This window comes from Anarrhichthys ocellatus, unplaced genomic scaffold (assembly GCF_004355925.1).
Source record: "Anarrhichthys ocellatus isolate YVR2014 unplaced genomic scaffold, GSC_Weel_1.0 scaffold21, whole genome shotgun sequence".
NCBI classification, from domain to species: Eukaryota; Metazoa; Chordata; class Actinopteri; order Perciformes; family Anarhichadidae; genus Anarrhichthys; species Anarrhichthys ocellatus.
The window spans coordinates 223,477-248,488 of NW_022280051.1; the positions used below are offsets into that span (position 1 = coordinate 223,477).

Here is a 25,012-nt window from a genome sequence, read left to right on the forward strand (position 1 = left end):
ACACACACACACACACACACACACACACACACACACACACACACAGGCAGAGCCTTGCAAACATGTACATGGACACACAGGTTATCAGCTTTAAAAAGAGGATGGGGTAACGTGTGTGTACGTACACACTGACCCCTTAACACACACTGCAGGGCTTGAACCTCTTTGCAGAGGAATGCTAATGTTTTCCAAAGAAACCCTAACACAGCAGAGAGAGATAGAGTCAGAGAGATTACCCAAGAGAGAGAGAGAGAGAGAGAGGGCGACAAACGGGTAGCGGTAGAGAACGAGAGAGTGTACAAATATATGATCTAACTGGAGTGCATCAGCCCATCCTGTTGCAGACACACACTCTGTGGCTAGAGGTCTGTTTTTACCAGGAAACGGTGTCTGTTCACATTATGGCAGTGCCCGTTGAAGAGTAAACTTCACCTTGTTTTGACTGATTTAGGGGAAATTATGTTTTATGAATCATGGGTTCCAGTCCCTTGTCTCCATAGATAAGGGCTGCTTAGTGAGGCCCACTGACCCTCTTCCACAAAGAAATGTATCCAAAGGCTGCACAAATAATGTTGTTAATGTTGGACCACAAACGTAGCAATGAGCTCTGAATATTATTATGTATTATGAAATTTATTGGAAAAATTTGGTCAGGGACCAACAAAATAACTTTCCATCTACAGGCCCAATTCCTACCATGTTTTTTATATTTGCACAACAAAAAAAAAAAAAAAGATCTGCTTCATATTTCATCCAATCTTAAACGACTTTGGTGTAAAAAAATATTTGGGGACCAATTGTTTAATAGCTTTTAAATCGTCCAAAATGTTTTCCAATAACTTAATGATTGGCTGAACATTAGCAAGTTAAAGAACAAAGTTCAAGGGACAGAGCAGCGCTGCTTGGTGGGTAAGAAAACAGAAACCGAGGTGAAAAGGTGGACCGTTTCTGGAAAAAATGAAAAACCTTTATGAAAGACTCTTACTTAAACAAAACCAGCAGGAAGACATAAGGGAAGGAGAGGATGAGGGACACAGGATAAGTCTTGAGGGCAAAGTTTGACCTAATATTCCTCAGCAATAGCACCAAGTAGCCTGAGTAAAGATACAATCAGGAGGTTTAAAAAGGCTCCAGACTCCTCAACGGCAGCCCTGAGCAGTGCTATAGAAACACCATTATGAATAAGAGCAAAGGGATGAAGTATAATAGGCATATGTTGGCTATTATAATCCCTGTCTCTCTTCCTGTCTCTATTCAAACCATTAGGCTCTTACGAGCTTACACTGTATGCAGTCTGCTTTATAAGTTGGCCGCCCGACCGCACCAAGCCCAAATGCGCCGGAGCCATGTGACCGAATGTGTGTGAACGAGTGTGTGCGTGCTCTGTCGTAGTTCGTTACAGCTGTAGTCCAGGCAGCTCAGCTTAAAATGCAGGCTAACGAGCTGTAGTGGGAATAGAGCTTGAGGACGTGAACCTAAAACTGCTCCTGGAGGACTGAATAATACTGCTGTCCTTTAGCACTAGCGTGTGAGCGTGGGCAGTAGACCATAACGTGGTCATTTCATTTGGTAGCTCATTCAATCAGCCAAAGTGACTGTAGGAACATATTCATATTTTTAAGTTTGGCCTCTGGGAGCAGTTAGTTAGGAGGGGACAGACGATTAAACCACCATCCTGTGCCTTGCTCACGAGCACTTGTAGTAATTGGCAAGGAAGGGAAGTCTAGATCTCCCCACCCGGCATTTTATTAAAGTCTGGGAGCTTAAATCTATTAGCTGAATTCTCCAACAGTCACTTTAGCACTTATTAATTCCAGTTACGCTACAGCTGGAGGTGGGCTTGTAAGTGTGCTAACTACAGTGGACGCCTTCATAGAGAACAGGAGATTATGGAGCATATAAAAAAAGACTTAAACCGTAAACTGGCCCTCTAGGAGTAACCACACAAGGCTGGACTTACAACACTAATGGCTGCAGAAATAAACAGCAGAAACAGACTCCAACATTGACTGTGTATAGGCGTAACCCCACCAGTGTGCCAATCGGAAAAAACAACAACAACTGATACACAGTGTTACGGTAAAAACAGTCTACAGGCCGGACAAAAGGAAGCTTGAGGTGCTTCTAAAAACAGCAGATCTAAAGTTAGATATCAGGAGTATCGGGGTTTATCTTGATCTAAACTAAGCTGTAAAGCATGTGGCCAATAATCAAATCCGGAAACATAACTGAGGGAAAGAGATATGAAGTACGCTTACAAAATGTACAGCATGTTCAAACCAAGACCCTTTAGAAGTTATCTTTGGCGAAAAACAATAAAATCAAATTACTAAAATACCATATTTTCAATAATGTTGAAATTGTTTTTCACTATCCTATAAAAGAAAAAGCTCGCTATCTCTAAGATTTGCTCATTCATGGTGACCCAAACATAATCGGAGGCAAACCATAAAGCCACCTGCTAATATATCATTTTAATAACATTTTTTAAATCAATAAAAAAGACTGGAGGCAGAGGAGTGAAGAAAATGGTGTCTTGCATAATATAGCGATCATAAAACCTGTCAATAATTAATGTTGTCGTGGTTAAGGAAGCCACAGTCTCCAAAATGATCGTTAAACACACATTTACAATTATGTTAATTTTAAGACGTAAAATAAAATGTCTGTTAAAAAGCAAGTAAAAACAAACAAGATGACCAACTACTCAGTTTACACAACCAGTTTTCTTTCAATTCCACTGCATAATATTCCCATCCTGCTCACTTTGTCTGCGCTTCACAAAGCCTAAACTATCACCTCAATCCAAACCACAGATTTCATGAGCAGCTCTGAATATTTGGCCACAGAACACAGTGTATGCATGGCATTAGCACATTTTAAAGTGTCTGAACTTCGATCGGTGTTGGTAAAAGTTTCAACGACTGTATAGCTGTCCTTGAAGGAACAACCGAGGGGAGATACGTGAATGGCTGCCATTGTGAAGATTTAACAGCTTTCAGATAGAGACAAGAAAAGGTGTGAGAGTAGAGCTTGTTTCTGTGAGTTACCATCACTGGCTTCTCTTTCCATTACAGACAACAGAGGACGGAGAGACAGAAAGGTAGAGGATGGAAGAGCAAGGCAGTGATTGGTGAAGCGGGAGCTGAAAGAGTGCGACAGCGAGTCAGAGAGAAACGGGGGAAGCGGATTGATCAAGAGTGAGTGACAATAGCCGAGGAGGGACGGAGTGGGAGAGCTGAAGAAAGAAAGAATAGAAAAGGAGGAGAGGAAAGAGGACAGGAATCAAGCGGAGGGGGAGGAAAGAGTGATGACCAGAGACAGAGGGAAAGATCAAGGAGGAAGGACAGAAAAAAGACAAATGCATGTAAAAAGAGGTCGACTGGTAAAGCCATTACACCTGGATTCAATAAATCTGCATAAAAACCCACCCAGCAGTCCGACTTTAATGACCAGCGAAGGCCTGTGTGTGTGTGTGTGTGTGTGTCGTTGTGAAATGGGCACTGAGGGTCGGACATGTGCGCCCGACTGTCTCTCCTTTTGTCTGAGTTTCCTAGTGTGTGTTCACGGTGTGTGTGTGTCTAATGGTCGTCGAAGACCTCAGCGTCGTATTTAGAGAGAAAACAATCATCCTTGGAGCAGGAAACAGACCTGCCTAATGAAAGCCGAGAGACCCCAGACCACATCGCAGCACAAATGGATGCGTCTGACTCTCTGCTCTAGACAACCCCCCCGAAACCTCCTCCACCCTCTGTCGTCCCTCCACTCCACCCTTACAACTTCATTTGCACACAGACTAAAACACTTTTCCTCTGCAATATGGTGGCTGCTTGAATCAAAACACGGCTACTTGTCCATCGTGCTGTGAACGGCTCAGGCCCGTCCTACATTCTACGACATGGTCAAACCGTCCACCTCAGCTCGTCTACGTCCGCTCTGCTGCTGCCAATGGGCTCTCTACTGCTTCACTATGAAGGGGGCCCAGACTGTTTGATGTCCTGGCTCCTCAATGGTGGAACTAACCCCCTGTGGACATCAGAAACTCTCCACATCCTCTGTCACAGACTGAAAACTCATCGGTTCAGACTGCACCTTGGCCCGTAGAATAAAAAAAAAAAAGACTTGACTATCTTCTCTACGTGTAGCACTTGACGTGGCAGCATATTTGCTTATTTTAAAATAAGCATTGATAAGAAAAGTAAAGTCCTCAGTTTTGTCTCCATGGCCCTCCTCAATCAGCAGTCAAGGCTGGTGTTGGTTTTCTTCTGGCGGCGTGACGAATCAGTGAAGGACACGTCATGACTGATGAGACCCAATCAAGCAGCGAAACACGGCTGCATTTCCCCCGCTTCACTATTTCGCTTTTCTTTTTTTCTCCAGCAGTTGGTTTCAGTTAAACATTCTGTTCAAATATCTGCTAATTAGCTCTAAACACAAACAGCTGAGGCTGATCAGTTACAATTCATCCTCTGGGAGAAAAATGTGAGTACCAAATTTCATGGCAATGCATCCAACAGTAGGCATTTCACTTAAAATCACAAATGTCAACCTGATGGTGGCGCTAGAGAAAAAAGTCATTCGGACTGAGAAACCTCTCTTTTGTTCTTATAATTTACATCAGTTTATATTTCCAGTAAACCATCACAGGCAGAGACAGAGATTGCAACTCCAGGATTGCGACTATTTTCTGGCAAGCCACACCTACACACACACAGACTATCAAAACAATAATAACCTTTTCCTTTATCACCAGGGATGTTGAAGTTACACCCGCACAGAGACACATTCGGCCTATCAGTACAATTGCAATACTGTAGTCTCCCTCTATCTGTGATTGTTTAAATTCCAGCTCCGCCCCCTTCCTGTTTTTGTATCTCCTGTCAATCAAAATGTACCCAATCGGTGACCTTGAAGCTGCGAGGGCTCGTCAGACACACAAACAAAGAAACGCACAGTTCCTTTGTAAGTCGGCCAGTCTGTGGAGGGCATCAGTGTGCCACAGGGCATCAGGCTGCAGAGCTGGAACAACAATGATTGAGTAGGCGAGATTTTAAACCTGAACCTGAACAGCCGCCCATGCCCTGTGAGATGCCCTGTCCTATGAGCATTTGTACAGCAAGCCAGAGAGAAAATATGTCTCTCCTTCTTCTATTTGGAGATCATACTGCAACAACAGTGACATGTGACGTCCGTAAACGTGTGGCGCTTTCCGTCATTACAATGACTTATAGAGTTGTAAACTTATAGTGTTGTTGTTGTACGTGGACTCAGTTTTCACTGAGGTTTCTCCAGCTTGAGTTGGCTCAGAGACACATGCAGTCATTCCCGGGGAGCAGTCCTTGCTGTAGCAGATAGAGGGTCGCGGGCCGACAATTCATACAGGCTTCATAAGAGCAGCGATATAATGTCCGACTCAGCCAATAACACTTCATATGTTTTTTTTTACGATACCAAACTCACGCAAATGTACATGCGCATGGACTCACAGTCGCAAAAACACACACTTGTGCGCTCATGCATACGATAAAATGTGATAGCTTTTCACGTACATATATGCATATACACACACAAACGGGATTTCTTATACCTTCACACTTCAGACCAGGGAGGTAGCCATAGGCCAGAGAGCGAGAGAGAGACTTCCTGTGGCGTGTATGTGGAATATGATGCCAGTTCTCTTCAGTGCTCATTATAGACGTCATTGAGCCATAAAGGTTATTATTATGACTATGGCACAGAAAACAGCTCTTTACGTAAAACCTCACTTTTGGAGTCAGTGTTACTTTTGTAGTTCAGCTGAGGTTAAAGAGAAACCTGGAAACAAATACAGAAGAACACACGACCGAGCTGGTACCTTTCACTACCAGCGCCCTACCGGGCTTTAGTTTTGGACAAACCATGCCATGTTAAGACCTGCTGAATTTAATGTGTAATTCCTTCACTGATGTCAGTCCTACCAAATATCAGTACAGAAGATACACAAGAAAGGAGTCAGAGATTCAACGTTAAATGAATGTGACCCACTGCTTTGGCAGCTCAGAAGAGCCAAACTGCGGTAAAACGAGACACAAGGCGTTGCTTTCAGAACATTCTGTTCAAACACTTGCTAATTAGCTCTAAACACAAACAGCTGAGGCTGATCAGTTACAATTCATCCTCTGGGATACAAAAATGTGAGTACCAAATTTCATGACAATGCATCCAATAGTTCACTTAAAATCACAAATGTCAACCTGATGGCGGCGCTAGAGGAAAAGCCATTAGGACTGATCCTCTGAGGAAACAGAGGCCAAAATCAAATGTCTGGATCAAAAATCATGGCATCATGGCATCCCTACAGCAACGCTGCTGAAAACATCACCTCAGGTAAAAGCTTTGCTGTTGTTTCACTACACGTCTCTTTTTTCCTTTTCATGCTTCAACAGTCACAGAAATGTAAAAGTTTCAGTGGCATTGAAGAGGGCTAGGAGACGACTAAACTGAAAGATGACACACAATGAATAAACCCCGATCGTCACATTTAAATGGTACAAACAGCACAAATTAAGGAGGGCTTGAAGAATATGTGGCATTGTTTAATAACAGGGTCTGGATTCACTTCACATGATGGATGAAAACAGGCATTTTGTTCAAAATCTGCTGACTGATGCGGTGCTGTGGTTGGTGTGCTGACGTGATATCTTCTATTTCTTTTGCCACAACAACTGGGTGCTTTTGCTTGCATTGTGCATTGTATTGTATCTTCTGTTCTGTTACATCTCATGAGAAACATGTTGAGAACAACTCAAATGTGTCGGTTGATAACTTAACTTAAACTGCATCCTTAAAAACACAGTATCTCGATACAATGTGGGCTAGTACTGCGATCAGTTCATCTTCTCAGCACCGAAAGCAGGGATTGCACTCTGTAAAGGCCTGAGCTTTTCACACTTGAAGTAACCAGTTATCTGTGCTGGGAGGTGCCCAGGTGATAAAGGCTTACTTGTTGTCACCCACCACTCTTTCCTCTAACATGTGAGCCACACTGCTTTGTCGGCCTTGCTCCAGTTTAACAGAACAGAGGAGAGTTACATCAGACACCGTGTTCGTAAAATGTCTGAGCAGACTGTCAGGTACACGAGCCTCCAGTGGTCATTCATGCTAATGCATGTGTGGGCATGGAACTTGTAGGTTTCCTTATGTGTGTGTGTGTGTGTGTGTGTGTATGTCTCTGTCCATGTGTGTTTTACATGCTATTTTAGTATGATCCTAATGGCTTTACAGAGTGCCAGGCATTTTAACAGAGCCAGGGAGAGGCTTGTAAAACACACACACACTCACCACAAGACAGAGAAGAGAGGCTGGCACACTGGCACATGGCAGTCTGGAGGGAGACTGTGTGTGCATTAAGAGGGTCAGCCAGGGTGATGGTGACACATGATGAAGGAAAACGAGAAACGCGAGCCCGAATGAAAGGCAGGCAGTGTGTGTCTGCGATTGCGGGTCGGGGTCTAAAGCAGACACATGGCGCCGAGTGGCACTGCCTGGGTACAGGCGGGATTTGACGGAGGGAGGCAGAAAGATTCAAACTGTGATGTCGTTAAGGGAAACATCTCACCCTAAAAAAAACCCCAGTGAGAATAAAGAACCTTTAGCTCTTACACCTACACTGACACGCAGTAAGTGAGATGGTGAGAATAAGAGGTAATGGTGATGCAGGCACTTTAGAGGAAAAATAAGGGAAAGAGGAATGGTCTTCCTTTGGGGGAAAGAAAAACACAAAGGCCGAAGCTGAAGGAGTGATGGCAGAAGAGAACGTGATAAAGAGGATAAAAGAAAAGTTGAGTTTTCATCCAAATGTCAAAACCTTCAAGTCCTATAGTTGCTCTGCAAGCATTAAAATGAACTTTGACCGAACAATTCAACGAGCACGCTCTAAAATAACTCTTTTTGTTGGTTTTATATCTAAAGTTGTCATGCCATTCACTGAAATTCCCAAACCTTAACAAGTAGTTGTTAAGGTTGAGCATAGTTTAAGTGTTTGTAACATTTTAAAATGTTTTTATAAATGTTAGGTAGGAATGCAATACTGCAGGGTGGTTGGTTGGTCGTCTGAAAGCATTCAATCTTGTTAGATAAGCTTTCACAGCAGCCTGCCCACATGATTAGTTTTAATCCAGAGTAAGTTTTTCTTTAAAAAAAGTGGATCAGCGGCCTCCAGACCAGAGATTACTGTGTGCATTTAGGCAGATGATGAGAAATACGTACAGTAATTGTCTCTCTGTGAAAGTCCCCCACACCATTTCTCTGTGCCTTTAATGTACACGGTGATCAAATGATCTCTTAATTCAGTGAATTCAAAGTTTATTTAAAGTGACACCAAAACCATTCCGTGCCCTATTTAAAGCACTCAGACAAACAGAGACATTTCCCGGCATTAAGACATACAATAGGGCTTTCATGAGGACTGTAGGAAACTGGTCCTGCTGTACCCCAACCACACACTCTGTCACACTGCTCTGTGAGTATGTGTGTGTGTGTGTCTAGAGTTACCGGTCTTCAATGTATACCACATGTAGCGACCGTGTATCGCCTGATATGTTCTCAATATGGAGGAAAAAAGACGAGCGAAAGAGAGAGAGAGAGACATGGGGAAGCCATCCACGAAATTTTTAAACTTAATAATACACCGCTTCTATTCAATATCTGGAAACACAACTGGTTACCATGTCAACGGAGCTACATCAAGGCGAAGCAGTCGACTTTCCCTTAGCCTCACCTTTCTGTATCCTCACTTCCCTTTTTCCTCGCTCTCCTCCCACTCGTAGATGACAACTCGTTCGACGGTTAAATAGTAAATAAGCGCCTCTCTCCACTCCTTGCTCCTTGTATGAACTAACCTTCCCTCCTGCTGCCAAAAGCTCGAAGCAGAGTTTACTCCCTGTAAAATAAAACGTCTGAAACAGTATTTGTTCCGCAGCCAGGAGCTTGTCGTCAGGTGACCCGCTGGAGTAAATCTTTTCAATAATGTCAAAGGCAGCGCCAAAAACCTGCCAAACCGACCAGTGTGTGCCCTACTCCTACACACACACACACAGCCACACGGCGAGAACAATGACACAAACCCACACAAGTCATCACATCACACACACACGCACACACTCGTTGATTTTTAGGATTTATTAAATTGTGAGTGACAAAATGTCCTCACTTTATTCCATTTGCAATATTTCCCCCTCATGTTTCAGAAGTACACACAGAGACAGAAGACGCACACAAAACGGTCTCACCTGTTCCTGTGTCATGCTGTGCACCTGCGTATGCCAGGAGGCGGAGTCAGAGCGGTGATAGGCGGGGGGCGGGGCGGAGTCCTGCAGTATGATCGGGTCTCGCTCCTGACACAGTGAGGTCAGGTGGCTGATGTACAGCTTCAGTTTACTGCGATTCTGATTGAGATCCAGGAGAGGAGAGAGAATCTGGAGGAGGAAGGAGGTGACCGGGGACAAAAATGAGAGGGGTTCATTTTATTGTACACAAAATGTAACAACAGAGAAGGTCAATACTGCCTATGATAACTGTTTAAACGATCTTACCAGACTAGAAACACATAGAAAGTCTTACAAGAGATGGAACGACGTGCTGAGAGGAGTAATTCTTAAATAATCATTCATTATAATGCACAAAAAATGTCACTTGCTCACTTATTCACTACTCCCTACAGTCAGATATATACATAACACGGTGAACTGTAAATGCGTTATATCTGACATAAGGAGTGATATATGTCACTGCAGTACGTGTCTTTCCAGCACCTAGCTGTCTGTAAAGCTAATGGAGACTAAACATTAGAGTTAGGCTAATTCAAGCATATAGGACAAGACGGGATGAAAACAGATATGGAAATGGAGAGATGAAAGAGGATAGGATGTCTTAAAAAAGTCAAAAAGAAGTCTGAATACTGGGAGAAGTAGTGCTCAGTCTGATTACTCTCGAACCCCTGATGAAGGCACATAGAGAATTGATCCAGACTACAATCCAGCTTTGAATCTGATTCCCACGTTTAACAGTGAAACGTGTCTCACAGTGGCCATAACTGATGTCTGTGTGTGTGTGTGTGGGAATGAGGGTCAGACGAGCTGAACAAAGACACATACACACACAGATAAGACACACAGACACACGGTTCTCCTTGGGGAATTGAAGGATTTAAGTGCAGAGAAGGCATGTTAAGAGGGCTGTCAGTCTGTATGCGTGTGTCGGTAAAGGATATGCAGTTCCAGCGGGGTCTGTCCACACCCTGTGATCCATGCTCATCATCACTCATCAGCACACACACACACACAATCACAAGCTTCACGGCAGCATCCATTCACTCTCTATCTGTTCTCCATCTCGCGTTCAACATCGTTCTCTCTTTACCATTCACTGCCGATGCAAGACGTGCAAATGTGTCATCTGTTTTGACACGACTTTTATTCTTCATGCATTTAATTAAGACAGAGTGCAGAGTCGTCCGTCAAAAACACATGTTTGCACCGACTCTCTGCGTCATGGTTTTCAGTCAGTAAGAGTTATGTCATGTACAGGTTTGTGCTGCACTGAATGACTGTGCAAGGAATATTAAACTGCAGTATACCATACTGACGCTCCCTGGCCCTTCAGCTCACTGCTCACTCATTTGAACTAAACCAAGCATGGGTTGAACTGACACCTTGTCGTACATTGTTGCTTACATGCTGTATTTACTGAAGCCAATAAAGTGACCCTTATGCTCTTATTTCTAACATGTTATATTTTAAAATGACTGATGCAATAAAAACTAAATCAAGAAATGTATCTATCCCACACACATGGCTTTGACATGTCTTCTACATCTGAAAGCCAGCCTCAGCTGTCAAAACAGTGAAAAAACAAACTGCAGATTGATCATGTCTGAATATAACACTACATATATATATCCAGCATTCATTATTCAGTAACTTCATGCATTTGAGCATTCTGGCAAACAAATGAAAGAACTAGACGTGGGTGTTTTTTTGTGAGGGGAAAAAAAAAAAAATGGTACCGCACACTCTTCCCCAGCAGCATTGCTGCGACAGTGAAAGCTGACAGTAAATCAAAGTAACTGTCACTTTTGATTCTGAGTCCTTATTTACTGCAAACACAACACACACATTAGGTGTGTTTTTTTGCCCATCTCCCTTGGCGTGTTCATAAGTAGCCACAAAAGCACACCCAGGGCACATACCCACACAGTACATGCACAGACAGACACATTGCGACACAGAAAAAAACACACACACAGGGTCGTTATCAAAGTTGTAAATAGCTCTAGTTACAGTATTTTCCAGTGAGGACCTGCCAGTAGGTTACAGTCCATTACCAAATACATTACTGAACGTTTCCCTCCAGAGGAGAGAGGGAAACGGAAAGAGAAGCGAGGAGAAAATGATAGAGTTAAAGGCTGCAGGGATCCAACACATTCTGCATTTCACAACACCTCTGTTGCCGTATGTTATGATGTATGCTGACAGCAGGAAAGCAACAAGGACGTTATTGCTGCGAGACTGTCGTGTTATATGCCAATATGGGAACACGTCTCTTAAAATCTGGCTTTAATGCTTTGAAAACATACTCAACATATGTGCAACAGCTGTTCTCTCACACTTTCTAATCCAGACTATTCTGTTAGAAGGCTTGAAAAAAAACCGAAAAAGAAACTGACCACACTTTCCAGACCTGCAGCAAAGCTCTGTGGATCAAATGCAAGGCAAATGAGAAACAGACAGAAAGAATGGAAGGAATGATGCGATATAAGGAAGACATTTGGAGAAAAATAACACCAGTGTTTTCTTTTCCTCTTCCAAGAAATATGTAACAGATGACTAACAAAAACTAATATTTAAAAATAAACCTGAATTTACACCAGTAATAATACTGAATTCTGAAAGTCTTTGCAGGACTTTAAGCCTTTGGATTTACTGATTTTATTAAGTTGTACAGTATATATGTGCCTACATGTTTTTATTGTATTACACGATGGTCAACGTATGCAGTGTGCGTGTGTTTGATGAGTTCCAACGTCTTACTGTTCTATGACACAATCCCAGAGGAGCCATCGTTTTATACGCCGCTGTGTGTGTCAGAGTGCGTGTGTGCTTGTGCGTCTTTATTAGCCTCCCATGCCTGCCTACCAGACTCTTATTGTGCAATGAAACAACTCCAAAGCTTGCCCCACTGACTGGTCACCTTTTTAAAAAACCTTCCATGGCCACGTTATATGATGATATATATCATATCATATCATAACTAATAACCCAATTTTGTCTCTTTAATCACAAAATGCTCCTCCAGTTTTCTGACTATATTTGGTCGAGTAAGTTATGAATAACTACATACACAAATAATTAAACTAACATCAGCAGTAATGTCAGGTCAAAAGCAAATGTTTTTGTTCCCGTCAGTGTAGCTCTAATAAAAAAAAGAATTAATACAGATCAACTTTGTGAGATCCTATTTGATATAACAAGTCAGAGCTTTGCGCCGTTAATCATGAACTCGTTTTTTAAACATTGAAAAACCTCACAAACTAGAACACTGTACTCCTTTTATAGAAGAACATTTTCCACCTCCTCCTTGTCTTTTTTCACTGGTGCATCTAATGCCACTGACGACCATATAAAATGCAATATACCATGAAAAGTTCCTCTACAATCCTGGGTGTGTGTGTTCAGAGTGCTCTCCTGTGTTTCAGTTGTTTCTGAAGCATTTCATTCTCCAACTGTCGAACAGAATTCCCTTATTGAAAGAGACACAATCACACACTGTTCTGATGTAATGCGCTATGGCGAATTACCCGCCTGACACACCGAGGAGAAGTGTGTCTGTACTGTAAATGTGAATACTCATGAAGAAAAAGAGACTGGCATGGCCTGCCTCTCTCAGCAGGGAGGTGTTACTGCTAATTAATAACCAGAGTCAAACTTAAGATCCGCTGTTGAACTTTTGGGCTTTTTAGCATGCCAATGGGAAATCCCACTGCCACTAAAACCAGCATGTGCTGCTCATATGTGGTGTTGCCTCCACAGTCCTGTCAGTAGATCAAACTCTTTTAATAATGTGACCAAACTTAAAAAGAGACTTTCAGCATCACATCATTTCAAAACTTTCAAAACAACTTTCCAATTAACTTGTCTTAATAATTCTTTTCCCGGAACGAGTGACGTTAGATTTTCAGATCGTCCACAAGTATTAATAGCTGTGTTATTCAAGGAAGTTGTTGAAATATAAATATTTGCATTCGAAAAGAAAGAAGTGAAACATTTGGTCTGAAGAATGAAGCATTATGTGTTTTACAACGAACTCATACGTCCTGGGTTTCTGTGACAGTGGAAACTGCATTGACAGATTCAGCAGTGCCTATGTCCATTCATCATAAGTTCAACACATCCAAGGGACAGGGATTTTATGTGGACAACTCTTTGTTAAGTCTGTAACGCTCCCCAGTATAGGCAGGGTAAACTATAACACACTTGTCTCAGCTGAAACATCACCGCCCAACATGGGGCTCGAACCTCATTAAGACTCTACCGACACGGGCAGCCAGGCTGCAAGCAATGGGAGTAAAGGCTCAGTTCCAGGCCCAGTTAACTACCATTGGGCGGAGAACACTCAGAGGGGTGGAGGGTTTGGATTTCTGGGTCCACTACCCTCACACCCCACACCTAAGGTTTACACATACAGAAGACTATAGTAGGCCATGCATCCTCATGTAATGCAATATAGTACGTGCTGTGTGTATGACCAACAGCAACTGCTGTGGGTTCATGTGACAGTGGACACTGTGTGTTGATCTACTTCAGCCTGTCTGTGTCCATCCATTATAAGTCCGACAGAAAGTAATGGATGAGTGTGCAGACCAAAACACCTTCACCAAACGTAGGACTCGAACCCGCAACCCTGAGATTGGCATGTTGTATTATTCAAGAAAATCGTAGAAACATGAAGATTTGCCTTAAAAAAAAGCAACAAGTGAATTGTTTTTGTCTGAAGAATGACTTCATTCTAAATAAGATGTGTTCAGACTGATTTGAGTGTTTTCAGTTCTTGCTCGACTTGAAGGTTGTCGTGCATGTGCGATTAATGACCTTTAGGCCTAAAAACACTAGAAAGCCCCATTGTGTAATCTAAAAACAGTACCGGGCAGTCTCAAGGGAAACATTCCCTTTTCATCCCGAGAAAATCATCAAAGGGATGAATGTACTGTAGGTGGAAAGAAGGGACGATGAAACACACACACACCCACACACACAAAATAGAGCTGGATAGAATTAAAGCAAATCAAGATTGTGGAAGAAATGATCATCAGACAAAGAAGATGACTCAAAATCAGAAGATGAGATGAGATATTGAACAGATAAAGCACATAATTCAAGAGTTGATTTGTAAGCATTCCTCTTTAGGTAATGAACGTTAAAAAACAAAGGTGATTAAATCAAATACGGTCACTCACACGGGAGATCAAGAAATGACTCAATTTAACCCAAATTACTAGAGAGAAGGAAAGTCAGCAGAATCAGCTCACAGACTCACGGATGAAACAAAAGAAATGCAAAGATGGAAGACGAATGATGAGCACATCCAATTGTGATCTGATCCAGATAAAGAAGACGCTCACCCAACTGTACAAAATGGCGGACCGAGAGAGAGAAAGAAGGCATGTGGCTCGCTAGGCCCAAATACCCTCCTCATCGTCCTATTGGTTAGTTTGGTCCGACCGCAGCGTGAGTTTGGAGAAAGCAGGAAGTTAGTTGGTGAAGCAGAAAATTTGAGTAAAACATAGTAAGCGCAGGAAAAAACGTGTTAGCTAGTAATAGTTGAAACAAATTAAGTAAGTTCATGTGACTGTTACACCCGGTTCAAATACATGAAAGTGTGTCTTGCTGTCTTTCACTTGAAAATACTTGATGATGAAAATAATAGCAAGATTGAGAAATTGTATTTTAGAGCATGCTTTCATCTATATCAGAGTGATGATATTCAATGGTTTGGGGGGGCTGGGACCATATTTGGAGGTCTCACTGCTCTGGGCAGAGATATTACCTGATCTGGGGAGGGCTTGTGATTGTTGGGCAGCTCTGAGTTTGGAGTGGAGACCTTCAGGTGGTCGTCCTCATAGTTGTCCGCCATCAGCTTCATCCGGTTTTGAGTCTACAGAGAGAGAAAGAGCAATTAGATCACATACAGACACACAAAGACCTGTACATCACTTCATGTGCTGTACATACACACTTACAGGAGCACTTTGAAGGACAAACTAACATCAACATACAGTGAGTAGACTTTTGTCTTTTGTATTTCCTCCCTTTTTCTTTCATCCGTCACTCTCATCTCTCCCATCTTGGCTCTTCCTTCATCTCGTCGCTCTTCTCCCTGATGCACTTTATTCTCTTCTCCTTTCCTATCCTCTCTCTTCCTCTCCTACTGCTCCATCTGTTTCACATGTTAGACTTATACTTTAAGTTTTACAGTGGCCTGGAAAGAGCAAGGGAGTGAGAGAACGTTAGGGAGGGAGTCAGTCTAAATCTGTCAGTATTGTACAATCTAAATCCCCTTAGCCTCTCGCTGAGCCCTGCAAGGAACAGGGGCTTAAGCAGACCAGACTGAGGTTTTGTGTGTGTGTGTGTGTGTGTGTGTGTGTGTGTGTGTGTGTGTGTGTAAGAGACAAAACGTGAAAGGGAATGTGAATTCCAACTTTCATAATATGCGTTTGTTTGAAAGCTAAATGAAACACTGCATTTTGCAGGATGGTGTGTGAGCATGAGATAGTGGTGCTAAAAACGTGTTTCAAACTGCGTGTATGTGGGGGCTATATTAAGTGTGTGTGTGTGTCTATGAACATAATTCAAGTTGAAGAGAGCCTCCCCTGGCATGCACACGGACATTATTCATTTCCTCGTTTTCTAAAGACGGATTTAAAATAACACATATATTTAAAACAAACAGGGAGAGTAAACAGTTCATCTTGAAACCATGTAAGTACAGGACCTGGAGTCACCGCTGCACTTGTAAATATACACAAAAACACACACACCTACCATCGTGTGCACACACACACACACAAACACACACGAACAGCTGTAGAGCGATTATTATTTGTCTCTGTCTATCACTTCCTCTCCTCACCACAACGTTCAGAAGCATGTAAACCACAAATGATCTTTTGTTAACAACACAAGAAAGAACACAAGACAAAGAAAGAAAGTATTGCACAGAAAATATAAAAAGTCAATCTGAAAATGCTTTCATTTTGAAATGATATCCAGATTGATGATTTTTGTTTTCAATCGCTAGCACACTAAACACACAGTCAGTGTGAATCCTAAAATTTGTGACCATACAGACGTAGACGCATAACATCTGCGCCCGACTGGGCATGCTCCAGTTTGGTTTTAAACTCCAGTAGAGTTTGGGCATATGCATTTCCAGTTGATCTGCCAAAAGAAGCTAACAAAGTTGATGCCGACTGATTTAGCCGGGCCTGGTACGGCAAACAAAGGGTCGAGAGTTCGAACCCCACCTTGGGTGATAGTCCTATGTACGCAAAAGTCCTAACAGACTGGTACAAGCCCGGCTAGCATTTATAGCTGTTGATTCTAACACCAACTCCAGCTGGATTTACATTCTCTGTAACTTCTAGCAAAGTGAAATTCATCTTTTGAACTCATAACTACATCCATGTTGCACACCTTACAGCAATTTAGTTTTCTATGTTCTCATGATTTCATTCAGTCAAAATGGTACCTGTAGATATTCAAGGAAAACTTTGTTTTCTACAGAAACCACAGGAGAGATATCTGTTTTGCCAAACTACAAGGATGAAACCTGCAGGTATAATAATAATAAGTGGGATTTGAACCGACGCCTCCATTCGGAGACCAGAAGTCTCTTTGCTGAGGAAGGAACGAATCCTTGAGTCTGGTGCCATAGACCACTCAGCCATCCTGACAGGTGAATCCCAAATTGTAACTGGGGCTCACGAGTTACATCTAAATAGACATCGAGGATTGCCTTGATCGGATTTGAACCCATGTCTCCATTTGGAGACCAGTAGTCTCTTTGCTGAGGAAGCAGTCATTTTAGCTATTTATCAATGTCGGCTTTAAAACCACTGCAGCTATTTCAGTATTGTCATTGATGGCGGTTGTTGTATTTTAAGAAGTCGTAACAGGAAAACGAAACAACGGAAGTCCTATGGTTCTTAGAGGTTCAGTCTCGGGTGAGTTGGTAATACACCCCAGTATAGGGTATACTATACACGTTCATCTTAGCTGTCCTCCATCTCTTTAGACTGCTGCTATACAGTACGTGGCTTGTTCCATTGCGTTCACTGGTTTCTTTTGTGTTGTTAGGTCATTTTGACCATCAATTTTCTTCTCGTTTGCCCATCTTTGTTGTTTTTGCCCTTTTTACTTTGTTTTTTTATCCTACACATGCAACTATGTACTGAAACCAACAACATGCATATTAAAGCATCTTTCTCCATCTCATCTTTATCAAATTCTCATATTCAAACCTAAAGGCCTGATTCCACCAGCATTTCAAATTGTAATATTCTGCCCGATTAGATTGCAATGCAATACTTGTTAGCTACACACACGCACGCACGCACGCACGCACTTTCCTTGCTGGCCTTTCTTTACATCTTCCCCTTTTCTCTAATTGTCAGGAATGCTGACCTCAGCGCACTTGCTGTGCCAACTTTCTTTTTCTCACTTTATCTAATCATCACACCATTATTTCTCTCCTCCTCCTCTCATTGTTCCCTTCTTCTTCTCCCCTCCATCCTGCGGCTCTGCTGTAACCCGCTGACAACGGACAGAATGAGAAACAAATGAGCATGGATCGAAGCAAGTGGAGGGCGCTGAGTCATGCTTAGAATAAAATGATTTCATTGTGATAAGACTCCGGGGAATATTAGATCAGATTATTGTTTCGTCTTTCCCTCCAGTGGTGAAAGAGAACCTCGTTGATATCTGTGCAATTATCAATAATGAAAAGTTGCTGAGTCATGGCTGGACAAGAACTATTTCATCACGATACAAAATTAGATTAGTTTTTTTCTCGTCTCTCTGTCAAGAAGATAAAGCTGTTGATAAGTGGAAAATTACAAATAACAATGGAAAGTGTCTGTTGAGCACTGAGGGAATTATTTCATCCTCATAAATCTCTATGGAGTAATAAACTAGATTAGAACCACATTTGTATGTAAAGAGAGAGACACATGAATACAATCCCCATCACTCACTCACTGGTTCACTGTTGAACTGGTAATTAATTGAGACTTCTGTCCTGAATAGCAGGAATATCCCTTTTCAACTACAGTTTCTTCGAGAGTAAAGCCACATTCACAGGCATCTGTTCACAGGAACTTGGAAACTACCAAACAGTGATATGAAGAGCCAAAGTCTTAAAAATGTCCAGAAGCCACACAGGTGCAGAACAATGTCCAAGGCCACGGCCACACATACACCACCTATAAATGTTAACCACATGTGTCTCTTGCATGGGCAGATTGTGGTGTACTCCACACCTTCCCCGTCTTCTTCTTCCATTTTGTAAAGTATTACAATCACCCCCCACTTCTCTTTGCTTTCACACACTATTTTCCACAACTTATCTCTCTCTCTCTTACTCCCTCACTCTCTCTCTCTCTCTTTCCCTCTCTCTCTCTCTCTCTCTCTCTCTCTCTCTCTCTCTCTCTCGTGGTTTTATTCTCTGTCTCTCCACCAAACTGCTGAAGAAAAATAAAAATGAAAATAAAAGGGAAGAGGAGGAAGGAGACTGTGAGAAAGAAGAAGAGTGAAGAGAGCTGAGGTCACCTTGATCTACAGCCTTCTTGCTTACACTGCAGCTGGGGGTCAAAGGGCAGACCACAGGAGATGCTTTCAGGAACAACCGTATATTCTTGAACACACACAGGTGTGTTTTATGTCTGAAGTGTAAGTGCTGCACATATACAGATGCTTCTCCCTCTTGCATCCCTCCATTTATCGGTCAAGTTTAAATATATGTTGCTGTCTTTGCTATGTCATTAGCAAACTTCACATGAACGCAATGCTGAATTTAGACGCTGAAGTTTCTCTTCCTATAAAGTCTGATGAAAATAAAAAACAATATTTAGTACATATTTGTTCATAAAGCACCCCTACATTACGTGCATTCAGTTGATTCAAATGTAGCCTTCTGTTCTCTTTAATACCTGCATGAATTAAATATTATAATTTCATCACTCGGGCTGATTTTACACTTTGTGTACACTGATCCTCTGAATATAATTCAGACCAGACGTAAGATGTCAGGGGGCATTTCAGCACAAGCAAAGCGTCCATCCAGTCAAAAAGCATCGACTGGCGAGTGATGGCTGTAAAAAACTACTCCAGAGGAACGTTTCCAAAAATGGCGTGTGTGGTTCGTCCGTCACACAGGTATGAGTGAATGACATTTTACTACTTTACAAACCTAAAAATACTGCTTTCTGTCTTCACCTGCCAAACATCACCTGATGGCTACCAGAGTTTACAGATCACTTTCATCACTCATTTATACTTACCTATAATTTAAAACCGCAACTCTGTCCATCTGTCAGTTGGGTTATCAGTGGCAAAGTGTGTGCATATGTCACTCTGAAGGACCGGGCCAAAAATACTACACCAGCATCAGCTAACTTGATGGTTACACAGCAAACACACACACACACACACACATACGGGAATACTGAGGAAGTCTCGGCTGTGATCCATCATCGAGGGACTGAAAAAGATGATACCACAGAGTGAAAGAGAAAGAGAGAGAGAGAAAGAGAGAGAGAGAAACCAAAGAGGGGAGTGAAACCACTCACACCTCTACACACACACATTGCAGGAGACAGTAGAGTCTCTGTGTTGTGAACAACCACCTTCGAGACCCTGAGGTGTCATAAAAGACTTCAAATAAGACGGAGAAAGACGACGGGATGAGGGAGGAAGAGAGAGGAGAGTGATGCACGTTATAATGACTTCATTTGACACAGCCACTCTCGAAGACCTCATGCTAACCCGCTCTATAACACACACCTGCACATGATTCTCTCCATTGTGCGTCTATCATATTGAGTACGTTGGAACTCATTCTATCCAATAAGTGGGTTTTTGGCAATATTCAATAACTGGCAATCTTTTGCAACAAAACTATTGCTACATTTTATCATATGAGAGGCTTTAAGGATGAAAACTCCATTAGTTTCTTTTGAACGGCAGTTTAGTTTCCCAGCTTGTGAATCAAGGGAAATAACAGTGAGCATAAAGCTGTTCCATCTCGGTTTGGTTGCGATATCTTAAACTCCAGTATTTAGCCTGCGTGTTTGGTGCGATGTGCAATGTGAAACTGTTGGTCCCATGTATGCAGAAACATACATTTGTGTAGTCGGGTCAAAGAATATTCTAAATTTGAATACATATGCAAATAGTAAAAACAACCCCGATATTCGAGTATTAACATTAATATTCAATTTTGAGTGTCTGCCTCACGTGCACTAAATGCACCACATGAGGGGAGTCATAATGTCTCCTTCATTCATTGAATTTGAAATGTAACGTTAGGTCCAGCGAAACGACAACAACAATCGCAATGAAGGCAGAGAACTCGACCACTGAGAGTGACACCGTGTCCTAACACTCGTCAACACGTCACGATATGTAAACAAACCGCGTACTTATCAGCTGTGTGCTCGAGATCAGAGCTTAGTAGTAGTACTTGCTGTCTTCCGACGTTTGTGCTTTTCCACAGCTGCCAGCTTACTTAGGTTTTTGTAGTGAAACTTGAAGGTATTGAGTAGATTACTCCTCATTTCAACTTCCAAAGCAATGAATATTCAAACGACATTTTTGTCCAATTTTGACAGGCCTAGTATGTAGCCGAGTGCGTTAGTGGTTCAACTCACCATCCCATAAGCTCATGTCATAGCAGCTATGGTTACGGTTATGTGATGAACAGTAATCGGTGTACATGTGCAGCCAGCAGGATTGAGGTTAAGCACTGGAGCTCTGACTTTGACCTTCTTATTATGTATCAAATTATTCATTAATGTCTCAGGGGGGGATCAAGTAAGGAACAAAAACAAGGAGAAACCGATATGGACAGAAAGTGAGAAGACACACGTACAGATGGGAGACCAGTGCAGAAGAAATCCCCCAAACTCCCAGTCGGCTCATCCACTAAGGGGTTGGTTAATTCACTAGACCCACGAGAACCTTTACTGTGTGTGGGTGTGTCTCTTGAGTGTGTGAATAGACCTCTGTGTGGAACCACAGAGGCATTTGGTCATGTTTATATCCTTGTTTTTGGCCTGGGTCAGTGTACATATCGGTATGTGTGTTTGCTTTGTGAAGGTGTATCCATGCCATCAAAGTGACGTGTTAGGCTGTATGTGTTAGTGTGTGTGTATCTGACGATAGAACATTTAAATAAATACAAATTTCATATTAAAGTGTTGTCACTGGAGATTTGTAGAACATTTCAACTGTGTGTGTGTTTGTGTGCGGTGAGTGTGGGAGGGGTAGTTTAATCCTAAATTTACCCGTGGTGGTCGGAGGACTGTGGTCACATCTGGACTCGGTTTCTCTCTGCCTCTCTTGTTTTCTTTGCTCCCCTCATCATTGCCACCTCACCTGTGCTCCCTTTTTTCCCTCTCGACACTTCCTCTCCATCTCTGCTCCTCTCCTTTTAAATAACTGACCGAAAACTTTTCCAGGTGTCCACTTGGGTGTCAAAGTAATCGCGTAAGTCTGTGCACATAATCCTACCTGCTGTTTGAGCTGATGAACCAGACCATCCTTCTCCCTCTTCAGAGACGCCACCTCATCCTGGGTTTTCTTCTTCTTAGATGAGGAAAGCTCCAGCAGGGCGATGTTGGCGTCTTTCTCACTTATAGCTGCCAGCAGGGCCTCTTGCCTGTACAGAGAACAATCATACATTTTGTTAGCATCTGCATGGCTGGATACTGATCTGCGTGTACTTAAATCTCGATGGTGAACCCTTCGCGTGTCAACAAGTGGAGGAAAGCATTCTTAAATGGGGAGCCACTTTGTGATGTAGGAGGATAAAATTTGTGTATTTTTGCAACAATATGGGGCTTCCTGGTGGTCAAGTATGATGCATACCATGCAATCAAGATGTTTCCAGTTTGTTTTTAGTGAGGACCTTTATGTCATGTTCACTCTTCCTCCCCAGTTGCTCTTCATACCATCTACCACAACAATGTGTTTCACCACCTTTAACTTAATCTAACTCTATGAATTCACGCTCACTCTCTGTTTGTGTACAGGTATTACGCTCTAGTCTGTGTCTATCTTTCCAGCCTCTCTTGTCTCTCTCTATCTCTTCCCCCCCGCCTGGATAGTCGGGCTGACTGATAGACAGCATTCCATGTGGTTCAGGAAGCAACAAGCCGCATCCCATCCATCCCATCAGCCACAGATCTGGCCAAGCCGCATCCGAGGACACACGACCCTCAGAATTCTTGGAATTCTGTCCGTTTCCGGAGAGATTCTAAATCACAACACTTACATTTACATTTTTTACAATCCAATCCTTATATCGTTCACGTTCCCTCTTTACTCGGCATACAATTACCCCGTTTCTCACCCTCTCACGCACAAACACACACATAAAGATACAGATACCGCGGTGCAGTGAGGAATGCAGCGATGAGAGTGTCTAAATGAAAACAGATTACATGTTTGGACTGCGTGAAGACCCACAGATACTTTGGTCAACCTCACTGACCACACTGTCAGAGCACACGTGTCCCATCATGCATCTGGACTGCAGCAATCCTGTCGGGAGCAGGGGGTGAGGGAGTCGAGACTGGGGTTGGTAGAGTGATCCCCTCAGCCAATCCGGTCACTGTCAGCAGCTCAAAGATTTTCCAGATTTGTGAATATAAATGCAGCATTGTTAAATACTACTGTAACAGTAACTTTATATATGCTCCCTTTCTGCATCACAGTGTTGACCATTTACATTTAACCAACATGACCTCCTGGACTTCTGTATTCTAAGAAAGAACATTGTGAGACGCTGGAACACTGTCACAGTCTTTCCCGTTCTATTTTCACATAAACAGTACACACACACACACACACACACACAGGAAGGCTAATGGAACATCAGTCTTGTTAAAGCTAACGGTGCGTCTAGTTTTATACCATATCTGAGAGTTACCTGCCAGCACATGGCGCTTATAAACCCTGGTGATAAAATGATATTTATTCCAGATGCACTGGTCTCATTCTGGGCCTCTCTATGGCTCTCCCTTCATCTCGGTATGACACACACACACACACACACACACACCCTTACTCTCTGCTTGGCCAGAGCTAAACACATGCTTATGACAAGTGCTGGTTGTGGCCACTGCTGTTACTATGTGATCATTCAAATCTGTTTCAAGTGCAGCTCTCTTTTGCTAAATCTTGAGATAATTCTGCTGTCAGAGGGCTCTTAAACATAGTATGCTCTCAGCTCTGCTGGCAATGCGTCCTTACCATTGAAAATAACAAACAAAAAAAAGCAGCCAGCACTGTGTGGAGGAAAGGTTCCCAGTGGATACGAAGCCTTAGATCTGTAACTTTCCTTTCAAGTCTTTTCCTTTCTGCAGCAATATGCTGGGGACAGTATAAGGAGGGTCTACCAACAGAAAGTAAAAGCTTATTAAAGAGCTATGTGTAAGATCTGCATAGTTCTCATGTTTTTTAAGGCATTTTTGCAAAACACATCCTAGAGATTACTTGTTAACTTGTGCGTGCAGTGGTGTTTTGTTTGGAAGCCACTCTGTTCTTTGCCTGGTCAGCCATGGCATCTGCTTGATACGGGACGATTCTGCATAACCACAGATTAGGTTCAATGCCAGCCATTTTAATGTTTCCTGTGGATGACAACTACGGTCTGCATGAGTTAAGGAAAGATTGTGTTACGACAAATAAACAGTTTGACAACTAAGACACTTGGTTGGGGTTGTAAACGGATTGTGATCATCTTAGAGCCAGTTGGAACCAATCGGTCTAACAAGGATACGCCTCTGGGGGCTTTCTGGGGATCCGGTGTGGCTAGCTGATATTCCGGCCAAGACCTTCTTTTATGTGCGCTGTTTATTATTTACGGTCCCATTAGCAACTTGAGATGCAAGACTAGAGTTGGAGTCGGGAGACGACGTGTACGACCGGATTGTTTCGCAAGTAGCCAGTTCACGAGCTCATTTTAAACCAATAAAAAGCTAGATCATCGTCAGACGACAGCCAGTGGTTTCAGTCAATACGTTCCGCCTCTTTTTCTCTCCACACGGATTGTTCACCTGCGTTCGATCAAAGCCTGCTTGAACGTGATTGGTCAACACTACTCAGACAACAAATTCTGCATATGAATGAAGAATCTCTTTTTAGAGATAATGATTGTGGTAATGGTTAAAAAAAAAGAAAAGATGACACTAATTGTACATCTGGTATTGGAAGTAAATTTCGGTCTTTGCATCAAAGTTGACTATCCACCACTCCAACCTCTCCAAACCCTTACTTCAGTTGGCACTGAACACTGGCGTTGGATGTAATTTATGAGGTGCAGAATCATTCAATAATTCCTGCAGATGTTGGCTGTTTTTTTTTTTTTTTTTTACAACAAACCCCCAAAAAAACCCTAACAAATGATATACAATCACTTTCTGTGCAGCAGAAAACCCTGACTTTCATGAAACACTGTAAAGGAATATAGAAACCTGGCAGCAGGCTGACTTACTATTGTATGCCACACGGTAATGGTGCTGAGTAGTAAAACAGTCATATATTTATATGAACATTTCACAGGTTATTCAATTTAACAAGTTCCATTAACATTATATTCTCTTCCCACTTCCTCTCAGGCTGTCTCTCACCTCTTCTCTATCAGTGTCTCTCGCCCACCCTGCGTTTCTCATCTCTTTCTCCTCGCCTCTCCCCTCGTC

General features: G+C 42.5%; 1 protein-coding gene across 10 annotated transcripts in view; it reads right to left on the reverse strand.

Annotated features, from left to right (window-relative positions):
* Nucleotides 1–25,012, reverse strand: part of LOC116389959 (ELKS/Rab6-interacting/CAST family member 1-like) — a 98,277-nt gene that overhangs the window by 6,038 nt on the left and 67,227 nt on the right. For 8 of the 10 annotated variants that reach the window (XM_031859115.1, XM_031859121.1, XM_031859120.1 and 5 more), the window contains 3 exons: nt 21,822–21,969; nt 15,082–15,189; nt 9,270–9,455 (listed from right to left, as the gene is read on the reverse strand). In XM_031859115.1, the coding sequence (XP_031714975.1) occupies nt 9,270–9,455; nt 15,082–15,189; nt 21,822–21,969 (442 nt within the window). Of the gene's footprint in view, nt 1–9,269; nt 9,456–14,656; nt 14,735–15,081; nt 15,190–21,821; nt 21,970–25,012 lie in introns of those variants that run through there. The other 2 variants (XR_004213139.1, XR_004213138.1) reach the window with 1 other exon arrangement.